Source organism: Anabrus simplex, chromosome 1 (genome assembly GCF_040414725.1).
Source record: "Anabrus simplex isolate iqAnaSimp1 chromosome 1, ASM4041472v1, whole genome shotgun sequence".
NCBI classification, from domain to species: domain Eukaryota; kingdom Metazoa; phylum Arthropoda; class Insecta; order Orthoptera; family Tettigoniidae; genus Anabrus; species Anabrus simplex.
This window is the reverse complement of record NC_090265.1, coordinates 1,503,725,778-1,503,751,949: the sequence shown is the minus strand read 5'-3', so window position 1 is coordinate 1,503,751,949 and position 26,172 is coordinate 1,503,725,778. Positions and strand designations below refer to the sequence as shown.

General features: G+C 37.8%; 1 protein-coding gene across 1 annotated transcript in view; it reads right to left on the bottom strand.

Annotated features, from left to right (window-relative positions):
- Positions 1-26,172, bottom strand: part of LOC136861459 (uncharacterized) — a 353,179-nt gene that overhangs the window by 315,328 nt on the left and 11,679 nt on the right. The window contains exon 2 of the mRNA XM_068226135.1: positions 15,246-15,412. Within this exon, the coding sequence (XP_068082236.1) occupies positions 15,246-15,412 (167 nt within the window). The remainder of the gene's footprint in view (positions 1-15,245; positions 15,413-26,172) is intronic.

The following is a 26,172-nucleotide window of genomic DNA, read 5'->3' as shown; positions in this document are numbered from 1 at the left end:
CACAGTCAATTTGAACTTGGGCTATGTGTGATTAGCCGAAATGCAAAACGAGTAGTAGTAGTAGTAGTAGTAGTACAATATTCACGATCGACGTTTAAGACTGAAGCAAATAATGTTAAAAAGTTTAAAACAAAAAAATGCTAGAACATGGATATAAAAATGAGTACAGAAATGAAAAATATAAATTGTTAAAACAAATCTGAATAAAACATGTCTAGATAATATGGGTTAGTAAAATTTCGTACCATGAATGCTACTGTGTTACATAAAACTTAGGGGTCTAATTCATAATGTTACATTTAATTTTAATGCACGCATATTTGAGAACAATGAAAAATAGTACCGTACATGAGCAGCCCTCTGTAATAGAATATTGTGAGTGCTTTTAAAATATTAAAAAATTACGGTACTCTGAAAATCAGACCCATTATTGCATTTAAACTACGAGCGTTAAATTACGTCATTTTACGATTTTTTAATGAGTAGGTCTATATGTCATGCACCAAGTCTATCAACATAAGTTAATGGATGCAAAGTTTTCAGTAATATTGTCACAATCTGAAGTCACGTATTTTGGTTGAGATTAATACTGAGAGGGGCCACATCGTTACTCCAGACACTGGCTGATTGTTCATTTTGGACCAACCAGACTTGTGACTTCACGCTGTTTCTGGTAAATTAGGTGTAACAACATTATATCATGACGTCACAGAATGATCTCATAACCACTTAATGACGATGACTACACAAGAAGTTGAAATACATATTTCAATACTTCTAGTGTTAAAGACTTGCTCGCTCTTCTAGAATACAAAGGAGCGCTTCGTCCTCAAGATGTGTGCGTGGACCAGTTACGGATGTCGCTGTAATTTAGTTCAGAGTTTTCATCGGATATACCTATGTCCCACGTCGGGAGCGAGGAAGTTTACAAATTATATAGTGATCTAGTTAGTCAATTTCATTCTGAAGAGCTATTTCTTTCACATTTTTCTAAGAAAACAATGATGCAAATCCTGATATATACATATATTTCCATTTATTTAGGAACAACCTCCTGTATTTACAGGCTGCCACTAAGTGCAAGGTAAAACATATCAAGTTTCTGTAGAGATCTATTCATTGAAGAAAATTATCTGTCGATGAATGTCAAACTAAGACACTACAATGCAGTAATCAGACCTTCAGTCCTCTATGCAGCAGAGTGTCTATATTTAAGTAAGAAGACCCCACTAAGAGCCCTCGAGGTACAAGAAAGAAAGTTCCTGAGACGGATAGTGGGACCAAGAATTTTACCAGATGGAAGCCGATGGTATCAACCAAATCGTGAGCTATATAAACACCAAGAAAATCTCATAGATGCCATCAAACGAAGGTGACTGGCTTTTTACGGACACCTATCCAGAATGGACTCAAATAGGTTACCCCATAGGATCTTCAAGGTTGTTAACAAGGGCAAAGCTACTGGATTCGTGTGGATGAAGCAAGTGGAGAAGGACCTTTTGGAACTCCATATAAATCAAAATGACATAGCTGATCGGAGTAACTATCATACAACTCTTAAAACTAAATCCTTTGTAACATCCCTCACAGTAGTTACCCACAGACTAAAAGACGAGACCAGGAAATGGTCTGAGGAATGTAAGATTGAATTTAGCCGGAAAATGAAGGACTACTGGGCCATCAGAAAAGCTCGAGGTACAAACAAGAAAACAGCTTCCAAACCAACCGCTAAGAACACCAATTGTGGCAAACAACGACGGTGACATCAAGAAACAGCTTCCATGTGGCGACGAAGTGACGAGGTACGGTACCGCGAGCTTCGACCATTATCCCTATTATTTCGATTTCCTGAAGGTGGTATTTAGAATTGTAGTAAGGAATAGTGGGTTTGTATTTGATAATATTTTCTAGATTAACCTGTACTGTCTGTGGATAATAAGCAACTTCATATTTGGGGAATCATTTCTAAATGGATTCTGCCCTCTAATTTGAGATTATGCATATTGAAAATAAGGACAAATTTAGAGAGATGCCCTATATGTTCACTAATAATTTTACCTTATATTATCGGAGTAGCTTTCAAATAGTATAATCGCTAACTGCGGTACAATGTGGCAATTACAATGTCGGTTGGCTAGTGCTACTGAAACATAGTGTTCTCACAGTGTCTGGCCACTCAATATTACACACATCTGTTTTCTCATTGTTCGCATTATGGGAAAATTTAAAGACATTTGAAGTATTTATAGATAATTATGTAATCTAGTACACTTATTCCATATCATTTCAGTCACTTCTCATAGCTATCAATTGTTATTAAAAAAACACACATCGTCGCCGTTGTGCCAAAACCACGGCTCTTCCTATCCATTATTTCCCTTAAGACTGGTCACGCCTCCCAGCCACATATTAATATGCAATCTATCAGAAGAATCTTCGTTGAGATCAATATTCCTATGCGCGCGTGTAGCTACAGTAAAATGAACCATAAATACATCATACTCCAGGAATGGGTACATATGTCATGCAAACATAGATTCCTACAGTACGGTACAGTAAGAGTTATTTTCCTTTACAAAAGTGTACAGAAAAATGAACTCGACGAAAATTGTTCTGATGGACTGCATATTATCAATATGTGGCTGGAAGGTGTGACCAGTCTTAAGGGAAATAATGGATAGGAAGTGCTTTGTCACAGTTTCAATTTTGGCACAGCAGTGACGCGGTATAATCAATCCGACAAAAGGAATTACAAACAGCAATCTAGCCTTTCATATTATTGGATAAGGACAAATCCCTTTCGGTCCTGGGTAGTAGGACCTATAAAGCAGCCAGTAGAGGATAAGTATCAATATACAAGATGTACAAGAAGTAGCACATGCGAGTTACATAGTAAACCGAAGTAAAAATTGGAGATGATATTATACATACGCAGCATGATGAAAATAACTGATTACTACACCTCCCACCACACGACCATATCTTAGGTCGTAAGAGTGCTACTTTGACTGGTCGAAGTTGATTCGCAGCGACTTCAGTATTTTATATTCATCATGTTAATAATGATCTTCCTTATCACTACTCTAAAGATGTTCATCTCAAAAGTCACGTGGCGTCAGGAAGGGAATCCGGCCTCGAACCCCCAGCCAAAACCAATATGAACCTGGGTGGCTTCAGCGACCCCAGAAATAACTGGGATAAGCTGAACGAAGAAACGTGTCACTTTTCTAAAATAATCTTGTTCTGCTTTTTTATCTAACCGAATTGTTTTTATTTTTGAATGTTCTTCATTGGTGAAATAGGCTATTACAAGGTGTAGCGTAATGAACAATTTGATTCCACAAAATAAATATCACATGAAACTATAATAAAAAGTTATTTCAAGAACAATTTTATGTAACGAAAAAACCGATCAGCTACGAAAGAAACCAAATGACAATTATTTAAAGCACTCCAGTTTCAAAACTGAAGTTCACTATGAGAATTTTCTTTTGTTGGTAGTTTAAAGTCACACTAGGCTAATTCAGAGATTATCGGTCACGATGGGATACTAAAGGGCTAAGACTGGGAAGGAAGTGTCAGTAGTCTTAATTAAGGTAAAGCCCCAGCATTTGAATGGTGTGAAAACCGGAGATTTTGTATCGTTATTACTTGGCTCTTTTCATGATGGATAGCAAGGGAGAGTAACATTATAAGTTGTAGAAATTGATAGAACAAAAATGTTCATGACTCCCGTCGTTCAGGCTGATTTTTTGACTGTTTGAGCTCTCTGTACGTTTTATAAAAGTTGTAACGTTCAGCCTTATGACCAAGTAGCTATTGTTGCTATCAGAAAAACGCTCAGTAGCTGACAACATGGTTTTGAGAAAGGGTGGCGTGACGCGTTGGGATGGCACCGACCGCCAAAGTTAGAAATGTTGTAGCAATTGAAGAAACAAACCGGAAAAATGATCCGAGAGTCTACGTTATATAATATTGAACACAGACTGCCCGTGTTTGTAAAAGTGAAACATTTATTCATCCCTACCTCCTCGCTACCATGGCGTTTTAAATAACCCCAATCGTCTTCAAATACTCCAGAACAGATGTACAGTCCAACTTATGCTGCACGGCTGAAAACTAAATTAATTTTATTTCAGCGTCATTGTCGGCATTTAAACAGCAATGCCAGAAGTTGAGTGAAAAACTTACGCCTTCTTTTTCCACACTCTTACAGAAGGTCATGACATCTTACCATAAGTATGTAAAAGATAAAGAGACGGAACTTAAAAGAAAATTACAGTGATAGAATATTATGAAAAATATTCTGCCAAACTTACAACCCGTGCAAGAGAAGACTAAGTTCACAAATTACATTGAATAACACTATATTTTTGTGCATATTTATAAGTGCTTCGTAGATTGTTATCATTCATGCACCATTTTAGTGCTGCAGAATAATGTAGCTGGGGTATTTGTTTCTTTAAATGAGAAAATCAGAAAAATTCTTGCTGAGGAAGCCACAGCATAACAGAAAATGAGAGTCCCTGACTTGAAGGAAATATTATATTTTTCGGAATATATAGATCTATCATCAAAAAACAGAGCAAGAAAAGAAGTTACAGGACGCTCTTTGGCTGGTCACAATAAAGAAACCTCAAGACAAAATGGAATGATGTAAACTGATCTTATTTACGAGCGTTATATTTCAGTATCATCGTCTCCAGAGTCTCCCAAACGTGATAGTCGCTCGAATCGAGGTTGGTTTATGCGAGATTTTGAAATTAAATTCGCATACCTCAAGTGCAGGCTCCATGATTAATGAACATAAGGTTAAAATCTTTCTTATTTATAACCAACAACAACCGCTTCGGCTTGAAACCAATTCTTATTACAAACTGGTATAATCATATGTAGCCTCCAAGACACATAGAAAGACGTTCAAGACATATAGAAATCAATAATATTCTATTAGTAATAGTAATCTAATTTATTTATCGGAAACAGATCCTTTCATGTATTCAGATAACAGTCTAGTATCAAAGAATGTATCCTATTCCGTCGAAAATAGTTTTAAAATAATTAATTTTATACTACGCAAGTGACGTAGGTTATTTTCAATTAAATGTAACAAAAGCATAATATAATTTAATTGCTAACATGAAAGGCTTGTCCTGGGTATGAATGCAAGCTAAATCTCGCCCTGACAGTTGAATTCTGTATCCACGTTTGAAATCCCACGGAAAGAGAATTTAATCAAATATAGGAACTCGCGCGATTTAGACGCGCAATAAATTACAGCTAATCAATGATGTATCTGCTGACAAAGAAAACCAGGAATTTTGTGTGCAAATATCAGTTTACGTCCAAGATATTTAACACAACGAAATAGTTCAAAATGTTTGTGAGGTTGTAGAATTACGTTACAGTAGCGTATAATAAAATAAATATTTTAACGTCCCTGTTAATGGCCTACAGAGACAGTAAGTTGTCGTGATTTTCTCCTGAAAGAGATTCTTCGCAGTCTCAGTAGCTTGTATATAACATATAGCTAAATACCCTGTGTTCCTTCAGGCAATGAACCCCGCGACCTTCGACATAAATGAGGCGTCTCCCTATCTAACCACATCACGCAAGTAAGCTCCAAATTAAAATATAGTAAAAGGCATCCCTTCGAGAGTAATCTTAACAAAATAGTAACAGGAGAAATTTGAATTAAGATACATTCAATTATATAATATTTTAACCCAAATTATCCTGATATATTTGTGAACATTTTAAATATAAAAATCAAATGCTGCAAACAATAGACTAGGAAATAGACCTAGCTTATGTCCCAAGATAGTGAATTACCCTTTCGAAGTTTCTTTTCTTTTTGGAAGAACATCAGGATAGTCTGATATTTGGAAGAACGTTAGGATAGTCTGGGTTAAGCAGCCTTCTACAACCACAGCGTACTAATGGTTTGAAACGAAGTGAAGAAAGTAGTGGTAGTGATAAATGTCTAAAGAGGAAATAGGCCTGCATAAAAATCTAAGATCAATATTTTGATCTTACTGAGGTAACATATCAGCAGAGTGACGTATTCTATTTGTTCATGTAAGATTTCTCGGAAATTAAATCGTTCTTTTAAAGATTCTCTCATAACAATATTTTAGAAAGAAATATCCCAATACGCTCTTACAAAAGCCAAAAAAGTAATGCAATTCCTCGTCTTGATCATTCATCAGCGATGTAGAAACTAATGTAGCCTAGTTATTATCAAGTCAAGTATTTCCTTAAAAGTGAAAAACGAAAACTGGGTTTGTTTAATAATATTTCATTATTCACACAAGGACATGATAAAATATCCTGTATCTGCAGTATATAAAACCCCAGGTAGGAATTGAAAATAACTACATTCTTTAAAATAAAACAATTATCCGAAAAACAAATTGAATATCCTACTGTAGAAGTGAGAAAATCGTCGCCATTTGGGCAAAAGGTCATATCTCCCAATGCTCTTCCAGTCCATGATTTTCCTTAAGACTGGTCACGTCTACCAGCCACATTTGGATATGCAGTCCACCAGAAGAATTTTCGATGTGTTCATTTTAGTATGCTATCGTGTAAAGGAAAGTGAACCTTAATTACATTAAACTGTAGGAGTGCGTAAATAAGTCATTCAACGTACATTCCTGGAGTGCGGTTCGGTAAGGTTCATTTACCTTTACTTGATAGCATAGGAAAATGAACACAACAAATATTGTTCTGATGGACTGCAAATCCATATGTAGCTAGGAGGCGTGATCAGTCTTAAGGAAAATAATGGATAGGAAGAGAATTGTGAGGTATATCCTTTTCCCCAAACTGCGACGAAATAATCATATTTATAATCCTACCTCTATTTTAAATACTGTATATACCAAAGTAATAAGAGGGAAATCTATTACTTTTTTCGTATCTTAAATGTAGGAGAGAATTGAGGTTCAAGAAAAGAGACGATTTATTCTAAATGTTTTGAAGGGAGATTATTTTTATGTAAAACCCTATAGATAACAGAATAATTTTTCTTAGAAACAAGGCCATAAATTTGTCTCAAATGTTGAATCAGAATATTAATTTACTCATCATTGATATGAAAATACTAAAATGTCAAAATAACTCTCTCGTGGCATTTGTTTGTTGAAAGTAAAACACGAAATTCCACATTTTTAATTAGCGAAATATCAGCCTGTGTGGGCTATCTATATAGGCCTAGTACTCCTCGGTTATGCCTGCCGCAAGCTAATTTCGACAGTAAATAATAACCGCATTTATGTTTCTCATCCATCCAACTAAATGCATCGCCGCCAGTGTAATTTCAATCATAATTTTGTTAAATAAACCTGCATTCTGTTCTCTTCTTATGAACTTGCGGTTAAATTCAGATAAGCAGTGAACTTACTAGAAAATTATTTCAAATAATTGAAAAGTACACCAAAGAACTGTATGTAATAAAGTCCGAGTGTTCCCATCCTGTTGACTTTGACAGAAAATCATCTAGGTCTATGTCAAAAAATAACTTATAACGCAGATACAGAAAACAAGATAGTTAACTCTATGGGGGGGGGGGGAGTACGTTTTATGCTCTCAAGCATACAATTTATGGTAATATTATTTGAAATTCAGTAAAAATTTGTCAAACACGGCAATCATACACTTTTTTTATACATTTTACTGTTTACTTGTAAATGCCATTATTGTTGTCTTCAACAACACGTTTAGAACATTGACCAATTTGTTTGTCAACTCGATACTTCCTCTCACACATCGCTATCCGCATATTTATGTATGATATTATCAAGAAACTTCTGAATGACTGAGTGTCTTCATTTTATTTAGTTTGCAGTATGTGTAGATTTCACGATCTACTAACACTCTGCATCAATTGAGGTAGGTAAAATTTATTACTTTACAAAATGATCGCGTAAGACCAAGGCAATTAGTTAACTTTATTTGAATTTTAGTCCCACCTCTCAGAAATTTTATCAGAAAACATCTTACAAGCAAATTCAGGTAAAAGTGGGGCAAAAACTTGGAGGACGTAAAGACGTATTGATGGCTTTCTTTAAAAACCTCGTAAGTCCGAATACTCTTCCTATCCATTATATTGCTTAAGACTGGTCACGCCTCCCAGTCTCATATTTATATGCAGTCCAAAAGAACAATTTTCGTTATGATCATTTTCCTCTGCCAAATTGTAAAGGAAAATGAACCTTAAATACATTATGCTGTAGGAGTGTGTAAATTTGCCATGCAATCAAAATCCCTACAATACGGTACGGTAAGGTCCATTTTCCTTTAGACATTAGCAAAGGAAAATGAACACAGCGAAAATTATTCTGATGGACTGCATACGAATATATGACCGGGAGGCGTGACCAGTCTTAAGGTATATAATGGGTAGGAAGAACATTTGGACATACGAGGTTTTAAAAGAAAGCCATCGGATGCTATTCTATTGACTACTTGATTAAATCCTCCCTGATTCACAAATCCTTCGGGATCAAGTCTAGAACGTTGTGTTAGCTAAAGCATTGTTTTAAACAGTGATAATGAATATTTCATAGAGTGTATGGATGGAAAAAAGCTCTTATTTTTAAAACGTTCTGATTTCTTATGTGTTATGAGCGCCTGTCAAAATATGAGATTAATGCAAGAAGTAGGCCCTACCTATTTTTATGTATCGAATTTAGCCAAAATGTTGAAAAAATGACCGTTACATAGCTTGATTGCTTAGGAGCTCACTTTCTATGCTCAAATTTACAGGATCGACTCCCGGCGCAATTAATTGAAATTTTATAATTTCAGTGCATGCCACGTTTGTTAATGAGTTACTGGCTCGTTAAAGAAGAATTATGGCACTCTGGCATCTTCATAAGTTTAAGCTATACCAATGAAATAGGCACCAAATACGTTATTTCTTGTTATAGCTATTTTCCATCCAATGGATAATGAATGTGGAGTAAGTCTAGGTACTGCACATTTTTCGTTAGTTGCTACAAATATGACACACCAACTAAGAAAAATGAAAAAAATTACTAATGCCGATCTCTGATTTACAGTATTCGCGATGGAATGAGTAGCTCAGATGGTAGAGCGTTGTCCTTCATAGTTCAAGTTGGTGGGTTCTATCCCGGCTCAGTCCAGTGCTATTTGAAGGTGCTCAAATACGCCAACCTCGTGTCAATAGAATTACCGGCACATATACTAAAAGAAATCCTGCGGGCAAAATACCAGCACATCTGCATCTCCCAAAACAGTAAAAGTAGTTGTTGGAACATTAAACTATTATTATTATTATTATTATTATTATTATTATTATTATTATTATTATTATTATTATTCGCAAGTTTACCTTCTACGCAACTACTGAAATGTCAAAAATGTTAAAACCTAAATCTTCTTGAAATATCTTTTAGATTAGGACCTCTCTAAATATATTACTAACAAAGAATCTTGATTATTTAAGAAATGTAGCCTAATAAGCTCCATCTGTGGATTAATGGCGGAGCCACCGAATCCCAAAATCGCATATTCAAACCCCGCAGTAATAGTAGTCATCATTCGGCACAGCACTCTGTGTCGTACGATATCGACGTGTAAAAGATCTCAGATGACAAATTAGGCCTAATTAGATTTAAAACTCAGAGATAGATAGTCCAATACTGTATAGTTGTGTTTTTTTCTGTCCTCTGGTAGCAGGCCTATACAAAATGATCTCGAAATTGACACACAGGCAGCCGAGACGGTATCAAATGAAAATGCATGTACATGTTCGCTGAGCCAATAGGGCCTATTATTATTATTATTATTATTATTATTATTATTATTATTATTATTATTATTATTATTATTATTATTATTATTATCTCTGCAAATTCTATTATAACAACAATATCATGTTGAAATTCATGAGGCAAAAATAAGGAAAATATTCCTTTATAGGACGAGGAATAAGAGATTAGAATGAATTATCAATTATCTTTGAATACGTTTAAGAGAAAGCTAGGTAAACAACTTTAGGGAATCTGTCACTTAGGCGGCATCCCTAAATGCAGATCATTGATGATTAATTAAAAGCTAAGCCTATAGCAAATATTTCTGGTAACTGTAATGAACGCTTTTCTTAAAAATAATGAGCGATTATTTCGGAAATATTCAACAACATTCCCGTAACTATGTTTACTGATAATGTCCTGTGTATTTCAAGATAAATGAGAGTGAATGGCATGTAATTTATTGGGAACCTGAACTATGTAATTAGAGACCTACGAATGTTCTAGTTGGATTCACCGAATGCTAATAGCAACGGTGTGTTTTATCAATGAATGTAGTTAAAATGTAGCGATGATTCATTCCCGTGAAAATGCGCATGACGATGACGGTAATGGTTCGAATTATTTAAGGGAAAGTACGCGATATTTTTAACAAGCACTTCACTGCTAAACAATTACAAGCTAAAATATAGCCTAATTAATTTAGTTTTCTACATGATGTCGAAATGATATTAAAACTGCAAGCAACTCATTTTTTATTTCATTTATAGACAGTGATACTCATGAATTCCACATCAGCTATTTATTATTATTATTATTATTATTATTATTATTATTATTATTATTATTATTATTATTATTATTATTATTATGGTTGTTTTCTAAAACTACAACTATGGTACTGAACTGAATAAGATCCGATGTAGCTTAGGAAATTGAATTGTTGAAAATGTAGGGTCTATTTGCAGAAACAGGTGTTCTTTGAACTTGAAATGTGAAAGAGATGCAATTTAATACCCTCTACCACTTTTAATTAAAGCAACAAGACAAACACAATAGCTTAATTATATTATTGTTGGTGTTTTTTTAATTAATCTTGCTGTTGTTATTATCATTTTGAGTCAGAGAAGATTCCAATTGAGATATAGACTACATTTCCATTAGCTTACTGACGACAACTGTGTGAAATTTCGTTGAAAATTGTCGGTCAAGGCGTCACGGAGATTTCATTTTCATTGCCTTACGTATATTATTATGTACGTTTAATGCCACCTCTGAACAAAAGAGGCTTTTACCGACGAAAGCGGGCTGAGTTTAACTTCACCCCGGGGTGATCACGTAATAACCATCATTGATAGCAGATATATTAGAAAGCCGAAGCGTCTTCCTCGAAGTCAAGCAAGCATAAACCACAAACCATGCTTTCTTTCTCACCTTGCTTCTTAATACAATGAATTATCTTTTAGATGGAGATTTCTTTCGTTTTATTTTCTTAGACGAGTAGAACTTGTTTATCGTAAAATAACACAACTTACACGCTTTAATAGGTATATATTAACACTGTTAGTACAGTCTGGGTTTAAATTATCGAATATAGTCATAATAAAAAAAGGAAGTTAAATGGCATTTGAGTTATTATAGCCCAGAGTTTTTAGGCAACGATCTCAGTGTAATCACAGTTCTGTTTACAGACAGTGTAGTGCGACGTAGCTTACATGTATAATCTCTCACTCCACTACAAGAACGCTGGAGCGCAATTTTCAATTATTAAAAATGATCGTCACTCACTGCCTTTACCGATAAAGATAAATAACCTCCTGATTAGGCTAACTGATTCAATTATTAGAATGATTAACCTATGAATACTAAATATTTGTCTTAACTTATAATAATGATTCTTTGCGTCTGGGAACTAGAGGCCTACTGCATTTCGGCTAGGCTTATTATAAGAATAGAAAATTTAAAATATCCCGAACCACTAAAAAATGCTTCCATTTTATTACCATGATAATGAAGCTATTATTATTATTATTATTATTATTATTATTATTATTATTATTATTATTATTATTAGTATCCATAAAAGGAATAACAATTGAGGTTTCTGAATTTCCAAAATAATTTAGTTGTCCAACCGTCCAAACACTGATAGCCTATATTTTCGAATATTTAAGACAATTTCTGAAGCATCCTTTCAAACATTAACTTACGGGCAACAAGCACAATTTTGATTACTTGCTTTTAATTAATTTTCACTGTATTTCCAACGTATTCCGATGGAATTCAGTAATTTATATACTTTATTTATTTATTATTTAATTAATTTATTTATTTATTAGGTTTATAATTTACTTATGCCTGCGGCCGTCTTGCATACGACATCCCCTAAGATGCTTTGAAAATGCAGTTTGCAAGATACAAAAGTTGTATGCGAGGGAATTCTAGATAGTGGCATCTAATTGTCTCTTGGACATGTTCCATAACAACTGAAAACGATTAGACTATTTGCTACATGATTTAGACAGAGTAGATCTAAGGACACGTCATAATGTCACGATAATTATAGAACTTAAATAGTGAATATGGAAGGTGTAAAATAAAACTCACAAATGTACTGTATATCCTTAAATACATTATAGTGTAGGAATGCGTAAGTACGTCGTGTAAACATACATTCCTACATTGCGGTAAGGTAAGTTTTTCCTTTACACGTCAGCATAGGAAAATGAACACCACGAATATTGTTCTCATGGGTTGAATATCCACAATTATGTGACTGGGAGGAGTGACCATTCTTAAGAAAAATAATGAATAGGAAGAACATTGTGAGATGCGAGGTTTAGCTCGAACAGCGACGATATGCAACTAAATAGGTATAACAATTCCGCCTGTACCGGATAGAAAATAGCCGAAATAATTATAGGGTCAGTTAATGAAGTGTTTATTTCATTTATTGAACTGGATACTACGATCTCAATACACGTAAGAAATAAAATGAGAAAAATACGGCATCAACGTTCAATCCAAATTAAAATTTCTGAATTTCGGTTATATATACTAATTAAATTGCTCAACCGTTAAAAAATTTGGACTACACATTCTCGATAGACAAGTAAGACCTCTGTGTATTTTATATTATTTTCACTGTGTGATTATGAACACGTGTTGTAGATTTAGAGAGTGGATGATTTTATTTAGCGATAGAGACACTCATCTTACAATAAATTAAATTTAAGAACTTAAGAATGTTTTCCGTCGCTCATTCATACTATCTTCACTTGCAAGGCAACACGAACACGAAAAAATCATCATGTATTTAAGGCATGCGCGATATAAGCACGAGTCGCGAAAGATAATAGGCCTACCTGTGTTGCTTTCAGAGCTCTGACTGAACTGAACATAGACCAGCGCGTAACATGTGGGGGCTGTGGGCTGAAAATCCCGTGCGAAGCGATCGTAATTTTAACTACCACATTTCGTTTTCCTCTCAACATACGCAAACATCATTTATTGTGTGGTGTTTAAGCTAAATCGGTCAAATTATAGAAATAAATTTGGTCTACTTTCGATTTAGCATATACAGGTAGTCTAAGCTATTAAATAAATATTCATAGCTACTCTACTTACATATCAAACGACAGTATCGTCATTTTCGAGCAAAGGCGATAATTCGTTAACGCTTTACTCTGTTTGATCCACTCAATACTTAAGTAGCATTACGTGATTATTAATGCCGGGAATAGAGGGGGACTGTTCCATCTAAGCAACTTGTTTCAATTAACATCCAGTATGAACATGAACAAGTGGCAACTTACGCATGTGCGTGAGAAGATCGCTACACGTGACAGTGCTATAACAGTTCCATTCACCTGTTTAATAAATCGCGAATTTTTTCGAAACTTTAATTTTGTTGTTGTGTAAAACCACGCCAAGCATCCTATTATATAAAATAACCTACCGTATGCAGTAATTTCTTTAATTTCAAATTCACCCAAATTTTCTCGTCACTTTATTCCATCATCTGCTTTCGTGTATAACCTCACACCTCAAAAATTATCAGCTTTCGTGGAGAATGTTACATTCCAAAGGACCGTTATCGAAATTGAAAACACAGGCAACGATTACTATGACACTGTTATTACCATTGGATCTTAACCACACTTCCTATTTGGGATCTACGCAAGAAACCCACAATTATATGTTGATATAAATCTCATTATTAATAAGAAAGAGCATGCTTTGAAATATGTCACGTGTATCTCCATTGTTTTGAACTCACGTTGAGCGGCGCCAAACGCGACGCTTGGTGAGCCGTCCCCGTGCTCGGAGGCGGTGGTGGTGGTGGTGGTGGAGGTGGCGCCGCGAATCTCTCGCACATGATGCGCTGCTGTTGGTGACACAGGCGCTGATGATGAGGCGATTGTTGAGCGGTGGTTGCCCCCGGGCACGAAGCACCCAAAGCTATGTTATTCTGCATGAGGATCATTGATACTGGCGAAAATGAATCGCATGGACACCGGTTCGTCACTCCAAGTGCTTCACAAATCACACGTAAAAAAGCGGCTTATCACTGCTTATAACCTACTCGTCAAAATTGGGTTTCACATTATGATAATGACAATGTTTCCCGAAGAATAAAACTGTTATTTAGTATCCCCCCAAAAACATTCAAAATAAGTTCACCATGAGTAATTGTTTATAGTTTACACTTCAGTAAAAATTAATTTCATTTGTTAAAATCATCTTCTTTCTTCGAAATATACCACCGGCTTTTTAAAATATGCCCCCCTTCAATTCAGTTAACTTTTTGAACTAATTTCATTGTCGCATTGACCTTGGTTGCTAACTGGCGTTAAACATCACAGCACATTGTTGTCACATGTGTCACTCTTGTACTCGGTCGCCCCAGGAGCTAGACGGGCAAGCCAGATGGAACCATACTGGCCAGATAGCATTCCCTGGACATGATACTGGAGCAAGCAGGGGAGGGGGGCAGACGATCGGGAATACAACAGGCCGCGCTGCCTGCCAACGGAACGGATTTACACGACGGCCACCGAGTACGCACGAAGCTCACACAGACTGTCATCTTTAGCGTTTCAAAAACGTGTTTATTTTTATATACCGCATGGACTGAGGTTATGTACGTTGCGATCTTTTTCTTAAATTTTGCAAAATCATTGTATAGTTTATAATATTGTAGTACGCCAAGAGGAGCTCCGCTCTGGGAAAGTATATAACTGCCACAGTAGTAGTGTGGGAGAAAAGGACAAGGAGGGAAAAACAGAAAGAGGGAGAGAAGGGTCAAGCTGAGAATCTGAGAATAGGTGAGGTCGATACGTTTTTAAGGATAAGAGGGGATAGGAGTGATAGAAGCGGAGGGCCAGGAGGGTGAGTGCGGTGTGGTAGGAGGCAGATGGAGGGGAGGGAGCGGTGATGCTACTTTAGTATGTCTGTACTTACTACTTCCATCATGAGTGTTGGAGGTGGCCCAGGCAACTTCAACTTGCTTGCTCCTGATTGGTCGTCCGCTGTACGCATGCGTGGAACAGCTGCGGCAGTTGGCATCTTGTTGTTCTTATCTCCACCAGGTCCGGGAGAAGTCCTGCTGCTGCTGCTTGCGCGACCCTCTCCTGTACACACACACACACACACTTCACGTTACATTTGCTGCTTGGAACGTCACTCGCCATCCACTTATGACACATTATACAAAGCCAAAAGTATAGGTAATTCAGACTTCATCGAATTTGTAATATTTTAAGAAATGGTTCACTAAAATTAAGTAATGATTTTATATGTAGTAACCCTAAACGATTGGGAAAGGCCAGGAATAAGAGGAATTTATTTATTTATTTATTTATTTATTTATTTATTTATTTATTTATTTATTTATTTATTTATTTATTTATTTATTTATTTATTTATAAATACGGTGTTTGTTGACGGTGCAGCCCAGTGGCTGATTGGTCAGCGTTGTCACCTTTGCTTCAGAGGGATCCGGATTCAATTTCCAGTAGCGTCGGGGATTAATTCCTCTGGCTCGGAGACTGGGTATTTGTGTTCGTGTTAACACAAATTTGCCATCTATATTAACACACCACACTACTAACTACCCACTACCGGTACACAAGCAAGAGTGAATAGGCCTACATCCTTCCGCACAGGTGTAATATCAGAAAGGTCATAAGGCCATAAAATTGGGCCAAATCCACTCTCAAGTTCCGATTTCAAGAAATTAAAGGCTAAGAAGAAGGATACTAGACCTAGGCCTACTCATTTATAAAATTTATTTATTTATTTATTTATTTATTTATTTATTTATTTATTTATTTATTTATTTATTTATTTATTTCAAGCACATTCATATCGTTCTGTCTATCTGTTAGGTCATCAGCCCTGAGGCTGGTTGGATCCTCAAATAGCACCACCAAAAGTTATGCGGTTATAAGGAAACCGCAAAAACCAATGGCAGCACCAAAATGAGGCGTACTAGGCAATACGAGGAGTGAGGTAGTTTGCCATTGCTTTCCTCACTGGGTCAGAAAGTGCTATTGCAGCACGACTGACCCTATGAGCAACACCTTTCATAACACTCATGCACTAGTCGTGCTCTGAATGTCATTACTCAGCACCACCCAGACCCCAGCAGCTTCCATATTGTCACAGCCATGGATGAGACTGTGCCAAGAGATGGATACAAAAGTAGACTACTGTATCCATCAAGAAATGGCAGCAGGCAAGTTCATATCGTTATAAATACAATTTGCGTTGTTTTATATCCACACATTGCTTGCATTGATTCTCATCTGTTTTCCTGATACCCCATTTTTTTCCAAGCAAATGCTGGGGCTGTACCTCAAGTAAGGACACGGCCGCTATCTTCCTAATCATAGGCCTTTCCCAACCTTGCCCATGTATGGGATGTTAAACTACTACCACCACTACTACTACTACTACTACTACTACTACTAGCCTACTACTACTACTACTACGATTAATAATAATAATAATAATAATAATAATAACAATAATAATAATCCTGATATTGTTTGGAGCCATCTGAACATGGGAGCATTCAACATCCATTTCAGCCCTTTATGATCTTTTGTGTGAAATAGCCTACTTGTTACCCAAAGACCTACATCATAAATACGAGGGCTGTTAATAAAGTAGTTGTGTTCATTTTTAACAATTTGCTTTACGTTGCACCGATACAGATAGGTCCAATGACGGCGATGGGATAGGAAAGGCCTAGGAGTGGGAAGGAAGCTGTCGTGGCCTTAATTAAGGTACAGCTTCAGCATTTGCCCGATGTAAAAATGGGAAAACATGGAAAACTATTTACAGGGCTGCCGATAGTGGGGATTGAACCCACTATCTCCCGAATGCAAGCTCACAGCTGTGCACCCCTAATCGCACGGCCAACTCGCCAGGTAAAAATAAAGTAGTGGCAACGCAGTCTAGACACTCGCAGGAGATCGGGCATGCGCAAATAGTATCTTAATATGGGAGCGGTCAGGTGGCGCTATTGTCGATGTTTAGTGTGCATTTGACAAGCATCCAGTTGGGAGTATTGTTGCAGTGTGGCGTTGATGCGAAGAGTGTCGATTTCACATCCCTAAGCATGTTTTTCGAAAGGTGATGAGCGTTCGTTGATTAAAATCGCAGATTCATATCTATTGCACATAGCTCGGATCTTTGCAATTCGGCGTTATGCTGTTGCTGATCCTGAATAAATAAAATAATATAATATAAAATATATAAATAAATAAATAAATAAATAAATAAATAAATAAATAAATAAATAAATAAATAAATAAATAAATAAATAAATAAATAAGAATGTTATTGAGGATACCGCAAAGCCTGTGACTAGAATGTATTACCGTATAGGACGGTTGCACGATGGGTCAAGGCGTTTCGCGCGGTTCGAAGTGAGACTGCGGATTTGCACCGCAGAGATCGACCGTCCATTCCTGAAGATCAGACTGACATCGTGAGTGGTCTCGTTTGCATAGGTGTGGCACATAGTGATGAAATGTGGAAAACTGCGTCCCTTTGGGTTCCACATCAACTCACCGATGTACAGAAATGGCACCGGTATGCTCTAGCTGGTATCTACCTGGACGGATAGCGGAACGGAGACGCATTTCTGCAGTGTATTGTCGCCATTGATGAGACGTGAGCACGAGTCTACGAGCCTGAATTAAAGCGTCAATCGAATGAATGGCGTCATCCACGTTCGCCACGTCCACAGAAATTTCGACAGGAACTCAGTCGGGTGAAGCTTATGCTGATGGTGGCACACGACTACGAGGGTGTTTTAAAAAGCAAGACAAACTCGAGATTTAACTCTAAGAAAGAAACCCAATGGTTAACAGATCTCATTATAAGCCTTGTCCTGCCAGAATGACTGCTGACCAGTCACACGGCCAACAGGTACTGGAGTTCCGCGTGTTCAGTGTGACGATATCCCGAACTGTGTTGCTTGTTTTCTTTTTTTGAGCGCGTCTACCGTTGATCTCACGAAGAAAAACGCATCCATTCAGACCCTCACCTAGGTTATTAAAATCCATGAACGGACTGGGAATCGAACTCGAGGTCCTCGAGTTAGAGACAGACAACCTAAGCTTCAACCACGAGGTCAATACCACCATCTTGGGAACGCACGTAAGAACGACGGCCAGCTATCCGCGCCTACGAGGTCATCTGTCACTTAGGCTACTGAAAGTTATTTCAACTGTAATCTAAGACGATGTCAAGTGTCGACATGTTCATCAACGTGTCTAGATCTATGATATTTAAGCACGTTTAAAATCAATCAACAGTGCCGGGATTCGACTATACAACCTTGAGGACAGGTTGGGAATATTGAACCAAGAGCGCAACTCAGTCTGTAGCCCAGTAGGCCTATCAGTAATTTCGAGCGTAGCCAGACCTTCGAGAACACTAAAGTATCGTTAGGTGCAAATAAAACTATAGGATCGTGTTATTAAACAGGAAGACTTCTAAACTCGCAAAATGAGTTTCGAAACTTGAACTTCAGTATGGACTAAGAAAAGGGGATAAAAATTTCGAAATCCACCCGGCGCGTAGCAACTTGCATTTGATATCAGTACTACATCCTTATCACAGAAAAGAAAGATATTTTAATGTTAAAAAAATTATTCTTCAAAGAAACTCATTTTCCTTCCTCGTCAACTAGTATTTCTTGATCGAAATGCTAGGATATGCTCCTCCAAGTCAGCATGAAAGTAGCTTATATGGAATTAAATTCTAAATAATACATCGCAGTAGTGAAGCCATCCTGCAGCTGTATTTCCATTTATTTAATATACTCCGGAAGGCTGTAATTTTTCATTGCTGGAAGAGTCAATTTGATTGAAAAATGATTTCAAATTATTATCTAAACTTACTGCAAGTTACCCTCGTCATTGTTTGACAGGTAATTTTGCAACGTGTTCGTAATTTTAGCTCTATTGTGAAATATATTGAGTCATATTTTTTTTGTTAAATCTCCTGGTTAGATCGTAGCTGTTCCGAATAAAATTATCAACCGCGACTTCATACTCTTCGTTTGAATAACAGTGTTAGTTACATTGTTCTACCACAAGTACCACACCCAAACAATGATCGACAGATATGTTTCAAGCGAACCCCGTTGGAATAGCAGTATCTGCTTACTCAAAATATCATACCATGTCGTAGAATTCCAGACCATTTGCCTCAGAAATGCGGGTTTACATTTAAATTAAATATGGGTAGTAATCAGCAACCAATGGTCAGACTTTGATGTAAATCTCTTCAGATATGGTGAAGAACAAATGGTCATCTCGAACGGAGATTGTCTTCCCAATTGCGTGAACGCCCATAAAGCCTATCCATAAACTTCACTACTCAACCAAGTCAGAATAGTTAATCTGGGGTACAAATAAGAACAAAATAGCTGCCTGCTGGAGTTCAGTGAATTACGCATGTAAAAATGCACATAGCCTAATTGTGCGTCATTGTGAAGGAATTATTGGAAGGCTAAAGAAAAAAAAATCTGCCAAACAAATGCTGTTATTTGGTGTATGTGGTGCTCCCTAAAGTGCCAGAAATGAATGATCAAAGATGTCTCAGACGTAATCCACAACATTTGCCCGTAGCCTACCGATAGATATCTATTTTTTTTTTGCTAGGGGCTTTACGTCGCACCGACACAGATAGGTCTTATGGCGACGATGGGATAGGAAAGGACAAGGAGTTGGAAGGAAGCGGCCGTGGCCTTAATTAAGGTACAGCCCCAGCATTTGCCTGGTGTGAAAATGGGAAACCACGGAAAACCATTTTCAGGGCTGCCGATAGTGGGATTCGAACCTACTATCTCCCGGATGCAAGCTCACAGCCGCGCGCCTCTACGCGCACGGCCAACTCGCCCGGTAGATATCTATTAGATGGGGTGATTGTTTACCTTCAATTTGTCATAAGTTTATGTTTAGATTTAAGAAGCGATTAAAGGGAATGCATAGATTTTGAGAATACGACTGTTGAGATTAAAACTTAAAGGTCATCAAACACAACGAAAAGCCAGCGTCTTCTTTCCAACTACATCTAGAAAAGCATATCACTGAACAGTTGAGTTCGAAGAATAGAACAGAGGAGAATACAATTATTTGAACATGAGAGAGGTCCAACGTAGGTCTATATGAAGTGGGATTCTTGTGATTCGAAATAATAACTCACAGTTTTCAATACAAATAAGGAATGATAAGAAAGTAAAATAAATACTGTAAGTATATAAATAAAATCATAGACACATCAACAAAGCGTCAATTTCAAGCCGCTGCTTCAAATCCTAAGTGCTGACTTGAAGATAACATTAAATAAACATAATCCGGTACATAACTAAATTAATTGTTTCCACTCACATTAATTTATTGTAGGCCCTACATGAATCATTTTATTTGTCTTTAACAATGAATCTGTGCTTCGATGCATGATCACTTGGAGACAAAACTGGAAGGGACAGGTTTGGATAATGGACAGGAAGTGGTTATCGAAACATACCCTACCATACTTGCCCACATTGAAAGTACCATGAAAAGATGAACTGTGACCGTAACAGACCACGTGATATTGATGGTGAAGATTAACTTATGATGAATTAATAGGCTATACACGAAAGAACTCTTTTCATTCTTAGCAACACTTCTTGAACTATAATCTCACAAGAACACAGAACATCAATGGGATGGGTAACATGTTTCTTCTGTTTTCTTTAGTAAGTTGTTAGTTTCCCCTTTGTACATTTTTATGCCCCCTACCCACCCAGGGGACATAATCCCAGGACGGGAACCATAGGTGCACCAGCAAATATTTCAACACGAGGTGTGTTTTGCAATTTGGCATTTTTGAGTAGAATTCGTGATATTTCGAATGCATAGGTAACATACTTACAAGTTGATCACATAAGATTATTTTCTGAATTTCTGATTACCACTCAAACTGGCAGGTTAAATATTTCTCCGTACTTGTCTGAAATTCCTTTTTATATAATACAAGCCGTCTTCCTCTCTAAATAGCTTTAAGTAATTCAATTATCATTGTGCTCGGTTCGCTCTGCGGCCCATGTCGCCCGAGAGGAGTAGACACATCCTGTGAGAAGGTTAACTACAAAGAAAAACCTTTTGTGCAGATGTAACGTCCAGCCATCAGTAAGAGGACCCCACTGAAAGAAACCTGCAACTTACGGGATTCGGTGGGATGAAAATGGGATGAAGTTTGATATCTCAGCAATTCACCGGTACCTTAAATTCAAACATCAAAAGCTTAGGATACTGACAATATACATTTAGTTTCTTTGAAACAATACTGTCACGCTAATTAAATTGAGATTCCCACCAATTCGATTCGTCAATTATCGTCAAGCTAATGAGTGAAGCCGTTCTGGTTTTGTGTCATGTCCAATCTTTGGACACTGGCATCTTAATCGGGAACCCTCAGCCTTATCCAGGATATAACTGAATAGATATCTCGAGCAGAAGTAAGATATACCTATGCATTCGTTAGGTCATCAACCTGTAGACTGATTGGATCCTCAAATAGATTATATGATTTTGTGATTAAAAGGAAACCTCGAAAATCAATGGTGTAACATAAGTGAGGCGTAACATACTAGGCAAGGTAAGGAGTGGGGTAGTTTACACTGCTCCCATCTGGCTATAGAGTAGGACCTACTGTTGCAGCACAACTGACTGTAATTCAGATGCACTAGTCCTGTTTCGCATGTCAAGTCTCAACACTAAACATACCTCAGCAGCTTCCATTCTGTCACAGTCGTAATTGAGGCTGGGACTACACTGGATTGTCTATTCCACTCAGGTCTGTGCCAAAAGAGAGATGAAAAAAGACCGCAATAATTAATAAATAGCAACAAGTGGATGTGCAATCGTATCCTAATCATTACTATCTCCAATCAATCAATCAATCAATCAATCAATCAATCAATCAATCAATCAATCAATCAATCAATCAATCAATCAATCAATCAATCAATCAATCAATCAATCAATCAATCAAACAATCAATCAATCAATCAATCAATCAATCAATCACCACTGCTGTATTGAGGGTTGTCACCCAGGTGGCAGATTTCCTATCAGTTGTTTACCTAGGCTCTTCTTAAATGATTTCAAAGAAGTTGAAAATTTATCAACATCTCCATTGATCATTTATTCCAATCTCTAATTATTCCTCTTCCTATGAACGAATATTTTATGCATTTTGTCGTCTAGAATTCCCACTTCATATTATTATCTCGCATACATTTAAAAACTTAATTACGGTTCGTCTACTAGTCCTAAGGTCATTCCACGCCGTCTCTCCACTGACAGCTCGGACTATACCGCTTAGATCAGCAGCTCGAGCCCAAAAATGTTTGCAATTTTTTTCGTAAGACTGTTTTTTCTGAAAATTAATCAGGAAAATCCTTGCTGCTTCCCTTCGTTTCCTAATCTCGAAATTCTGATGACGATCCCGTAACCAGAAACCATACTCTAATAGGGGTCTTACCAGTGACTTATACGCCCTCTCCTTCACATCGTTACTTCTTCTTCTTAATCTGTTTGCCCTCCAGTGTTTTCCCTCGGACTCGGCGAGGGATCCCACCTCTATCGCCTCAAGCGCAGTATCCTTGAGCTTCAGACTCTTGGTCGGGGGATACAACTGGGGAGGAGGACCAGTACATCGCCCAGGTGGCCTCACCTTCTATGCTTAACAGGGACCTTGCTGGGGGATGGGAAGATTGGAAGGGATAGACATGGAAGGGGAAAGGAAGCGACCGTGGCCTTAAGTTAGGTACCATTCTGGCATTTACCTGTAGAAGTGGGAAACCACGGAAAACCACTTCCAGGATGGCTAAGGTGGGAATCGAACCCACCTCTACTCAGTTGACCTCCCGAGGCTGAGTGGACCCCGTTCCAGCCCTCGTAACACTTTTCAAATTTCGTGGCAGGACCGGAAATCGAACCCGGGCCTCCGGGGGTGGCAGCTAATCACACTAACCACTACACCACAGAGGCGGACCACATCGTTACTTCAACTCCTAAATATCCTTATAACCATATGAAGAGATCTACAACATTTCTTTATAACCTATCTATGACTTAACAGACATCACAGTGAGGATCGTGATGATCAATAATTAACGAAACCACCGAAATATGGCTCTTAAGTTCTCTTAAAGATATTACGATAGGTTCAGAACACGTAGGCTACGATTCAATCAAAATCCATGGAAGGAAGGTAAACCTCTCTGAAGGTAAACCTCTCTGAATAAAGCCTCCAAAATCTTGTTGTAGCCTAGATTCGCACTGCTGATCTCAGACCTCGAAGTCATGTCGTAGTACCGTATAACTATGGAGCTCAGATTGGCAATATTCTCTTTTGTTAAGCTGAATTTTGCCTTATGCCGGCCACGTGGTCTAGGGGTAGCGTGCCTACCTCTTACCCGGAGGCCCCGGGTTCAATTCCCGGCAGGTCAGGAATTTTTACCTGAATCTGAAGGCTGCTTCGAGGTTCACTCAGCCTACGTGATTAGAATTGAGGAGCTATCTGACGGTGAGATAGCGGCCCCCGTCTAGAAAGCCAAGAATAACGGCCGAGAGGATTCATCGTGCTGACCACACGACACATCGTAATCTGCAGGCCTTAGGACTGAGCAGCGGTCACTTAGTAGGCCAAGGCCCTTCAAGGGCTGTAGTGCCATGGGGTTAGTTTTTTGTTTACTGTAGTTAGAAGTTTGTCTTATTCAGTTCTTTTCAGATTTGTTGCCCTGCCTATAACATACTGACCTGTCTCAACTTCTGTTTTGACAGTGATACGCTCCGTGTATGGCATGAAAGAACCCCATTGTTACGATTTTGTTGTTCATGTTTATACTAGCTGCTGAACGTCTACTAATACGGGTAGGGTTTCAGCCCAGCTCACATAGAAAAGGGCTATGGCTATGAAGGTAGCATCCATGGCCCTAATAAAATACGGTCCCGGTATTTGTTGGCTGTGAAAAGTAGAAACTATCTGCAGGACTGCCGACGGAAGGATTCTAACCACCTATCTTTCGATTGATTGTGTACAGATACACGATATACCGCGTATCCAAACAGCAGTGACTATCCGACACCTATCCATCTGAACCACGGAATGGCCTCTTCTGATAAATGGAAGGCTTGGTATTATAACAAGGACTGCCTAGAAGAGGGATTAAAGGCGAGAACTGTGTTCCCTAGGAAGAACGCGGTTTCGTTTCCCCGTCAATAAGTTGAATTTTTTTCTTTTAATGTTTCATTTCTGGAGAGATACCTGGACCTCAGGTCAGTCAGCATTACTTACTCAGAAATGCATACTGAGGTCATTTTTGGGAACAAATGCGGCCACCATATAGTGCCGATACTTTGGAAGCCTTTACTTTTAACTCTTCTAGAGGCTCCAGATACACTTAGGCCTATAACTGTTTGATGCTGTATTTCAGTTCTCAAGAATTTAACTTCAGACATAATAAATAATAATGGACTAAACTATATAATAACTATTGAAATGAAAATCGTTTGAATGAAGGGTCATTGTTTCATTCTATTTAATATGCCTTTGCACGTTAAAGAGAGAGAAAAATGCATGGAATATTGCGATTGAAGATTCAGCTTCTTAAGAATTGCGCTGCACCTGACTTAATTATACTAGTCAAAAGAAAACTAAGGTCATAATTCAGTACAGTAGAAATAAATAAAAATTTTGTGTTTCATACAGCCCAACAAAAGTCTTTGTGTGCCACATCCCCATGACTCATCGACACTCAATTTTGAAACAAAGCTGGTATAATGCCTAGGTCCTACCTCATTTCAAGTCACTGGGCTCGTGTAGGCTACAAATTCTAGGACTAAATGATTACTGTAAGGGCTAGTTTAGCAAACAAATTCGAACGGCCTTCATTTGTCATGAGGACAATTGCTCAGCGGTCAGTGTTACGATATCCTCAACCATCCTCTCCGCAAAAGAGTCAGGCACGCTACACCTACAGCATAAGATCGACTGTCATAGCATCCCCGTTTGGGAGGGGGGCGGTAGGATAACACCCACGGTATCCCCTGCCTGTCGAAAGAGGCGACTAAAAGGGGCCTCATAGGCTCTGAAATTTGGAGCGTGGGTTGGCGACCACGGGGAACTTAAGCTGAGTCCTGGGATTGTTTCCATTTACTTGTGCTGGGCTCCTCACTTTCATCTATCCTATCCGACCCACCTTGGTCAACTGTTGTTCTCTTCCGACCCCGACGGTATTTTAGGTTGCGAGCTCTAGGGAGTCTTTAATTTTCACGTTCTTCGTGGCCCTACCTCCATTTTTCGAAGTGTCGGATCCCTTCCATTATTTCTCTTTGATTATTTTTATATAGAGGATGGTTGCCTACTTGTACTTCTTCTTAAAACAATAATCACTACCACCACCACTCAGTCATAGCAGACACCGGGTTGTAGGAATGGTTGTAGAGAAGTGTTCATTAACGAATTGCCCAATATTGTACTTCCTCTTAAAACAATAATCATCACCACCACCACTCTAACTCGGATGTAGCCTGCTGTAGCCTATTCGATGTTTCTTAAATATTAAAAGATGACAGTGGCCAACCTTACGTGATGAGAAGACACAAGAATAAGAAGAATCGTTCTAATGGAGACTATCAGAATATATCTGTGCTCATATGTACTGAGAATATTGATGATCAGTATTGCCTCCAAGCTCTTAGTAGGCCTATAAATCAACACAGCTTGCACGTATGTTCCAAAACCCGTCTATACCAGTCGGTTCAGCGGATTCGCTCCTGCGACCATCAGTACAAGAGGTGAGAGTCCAACGAGC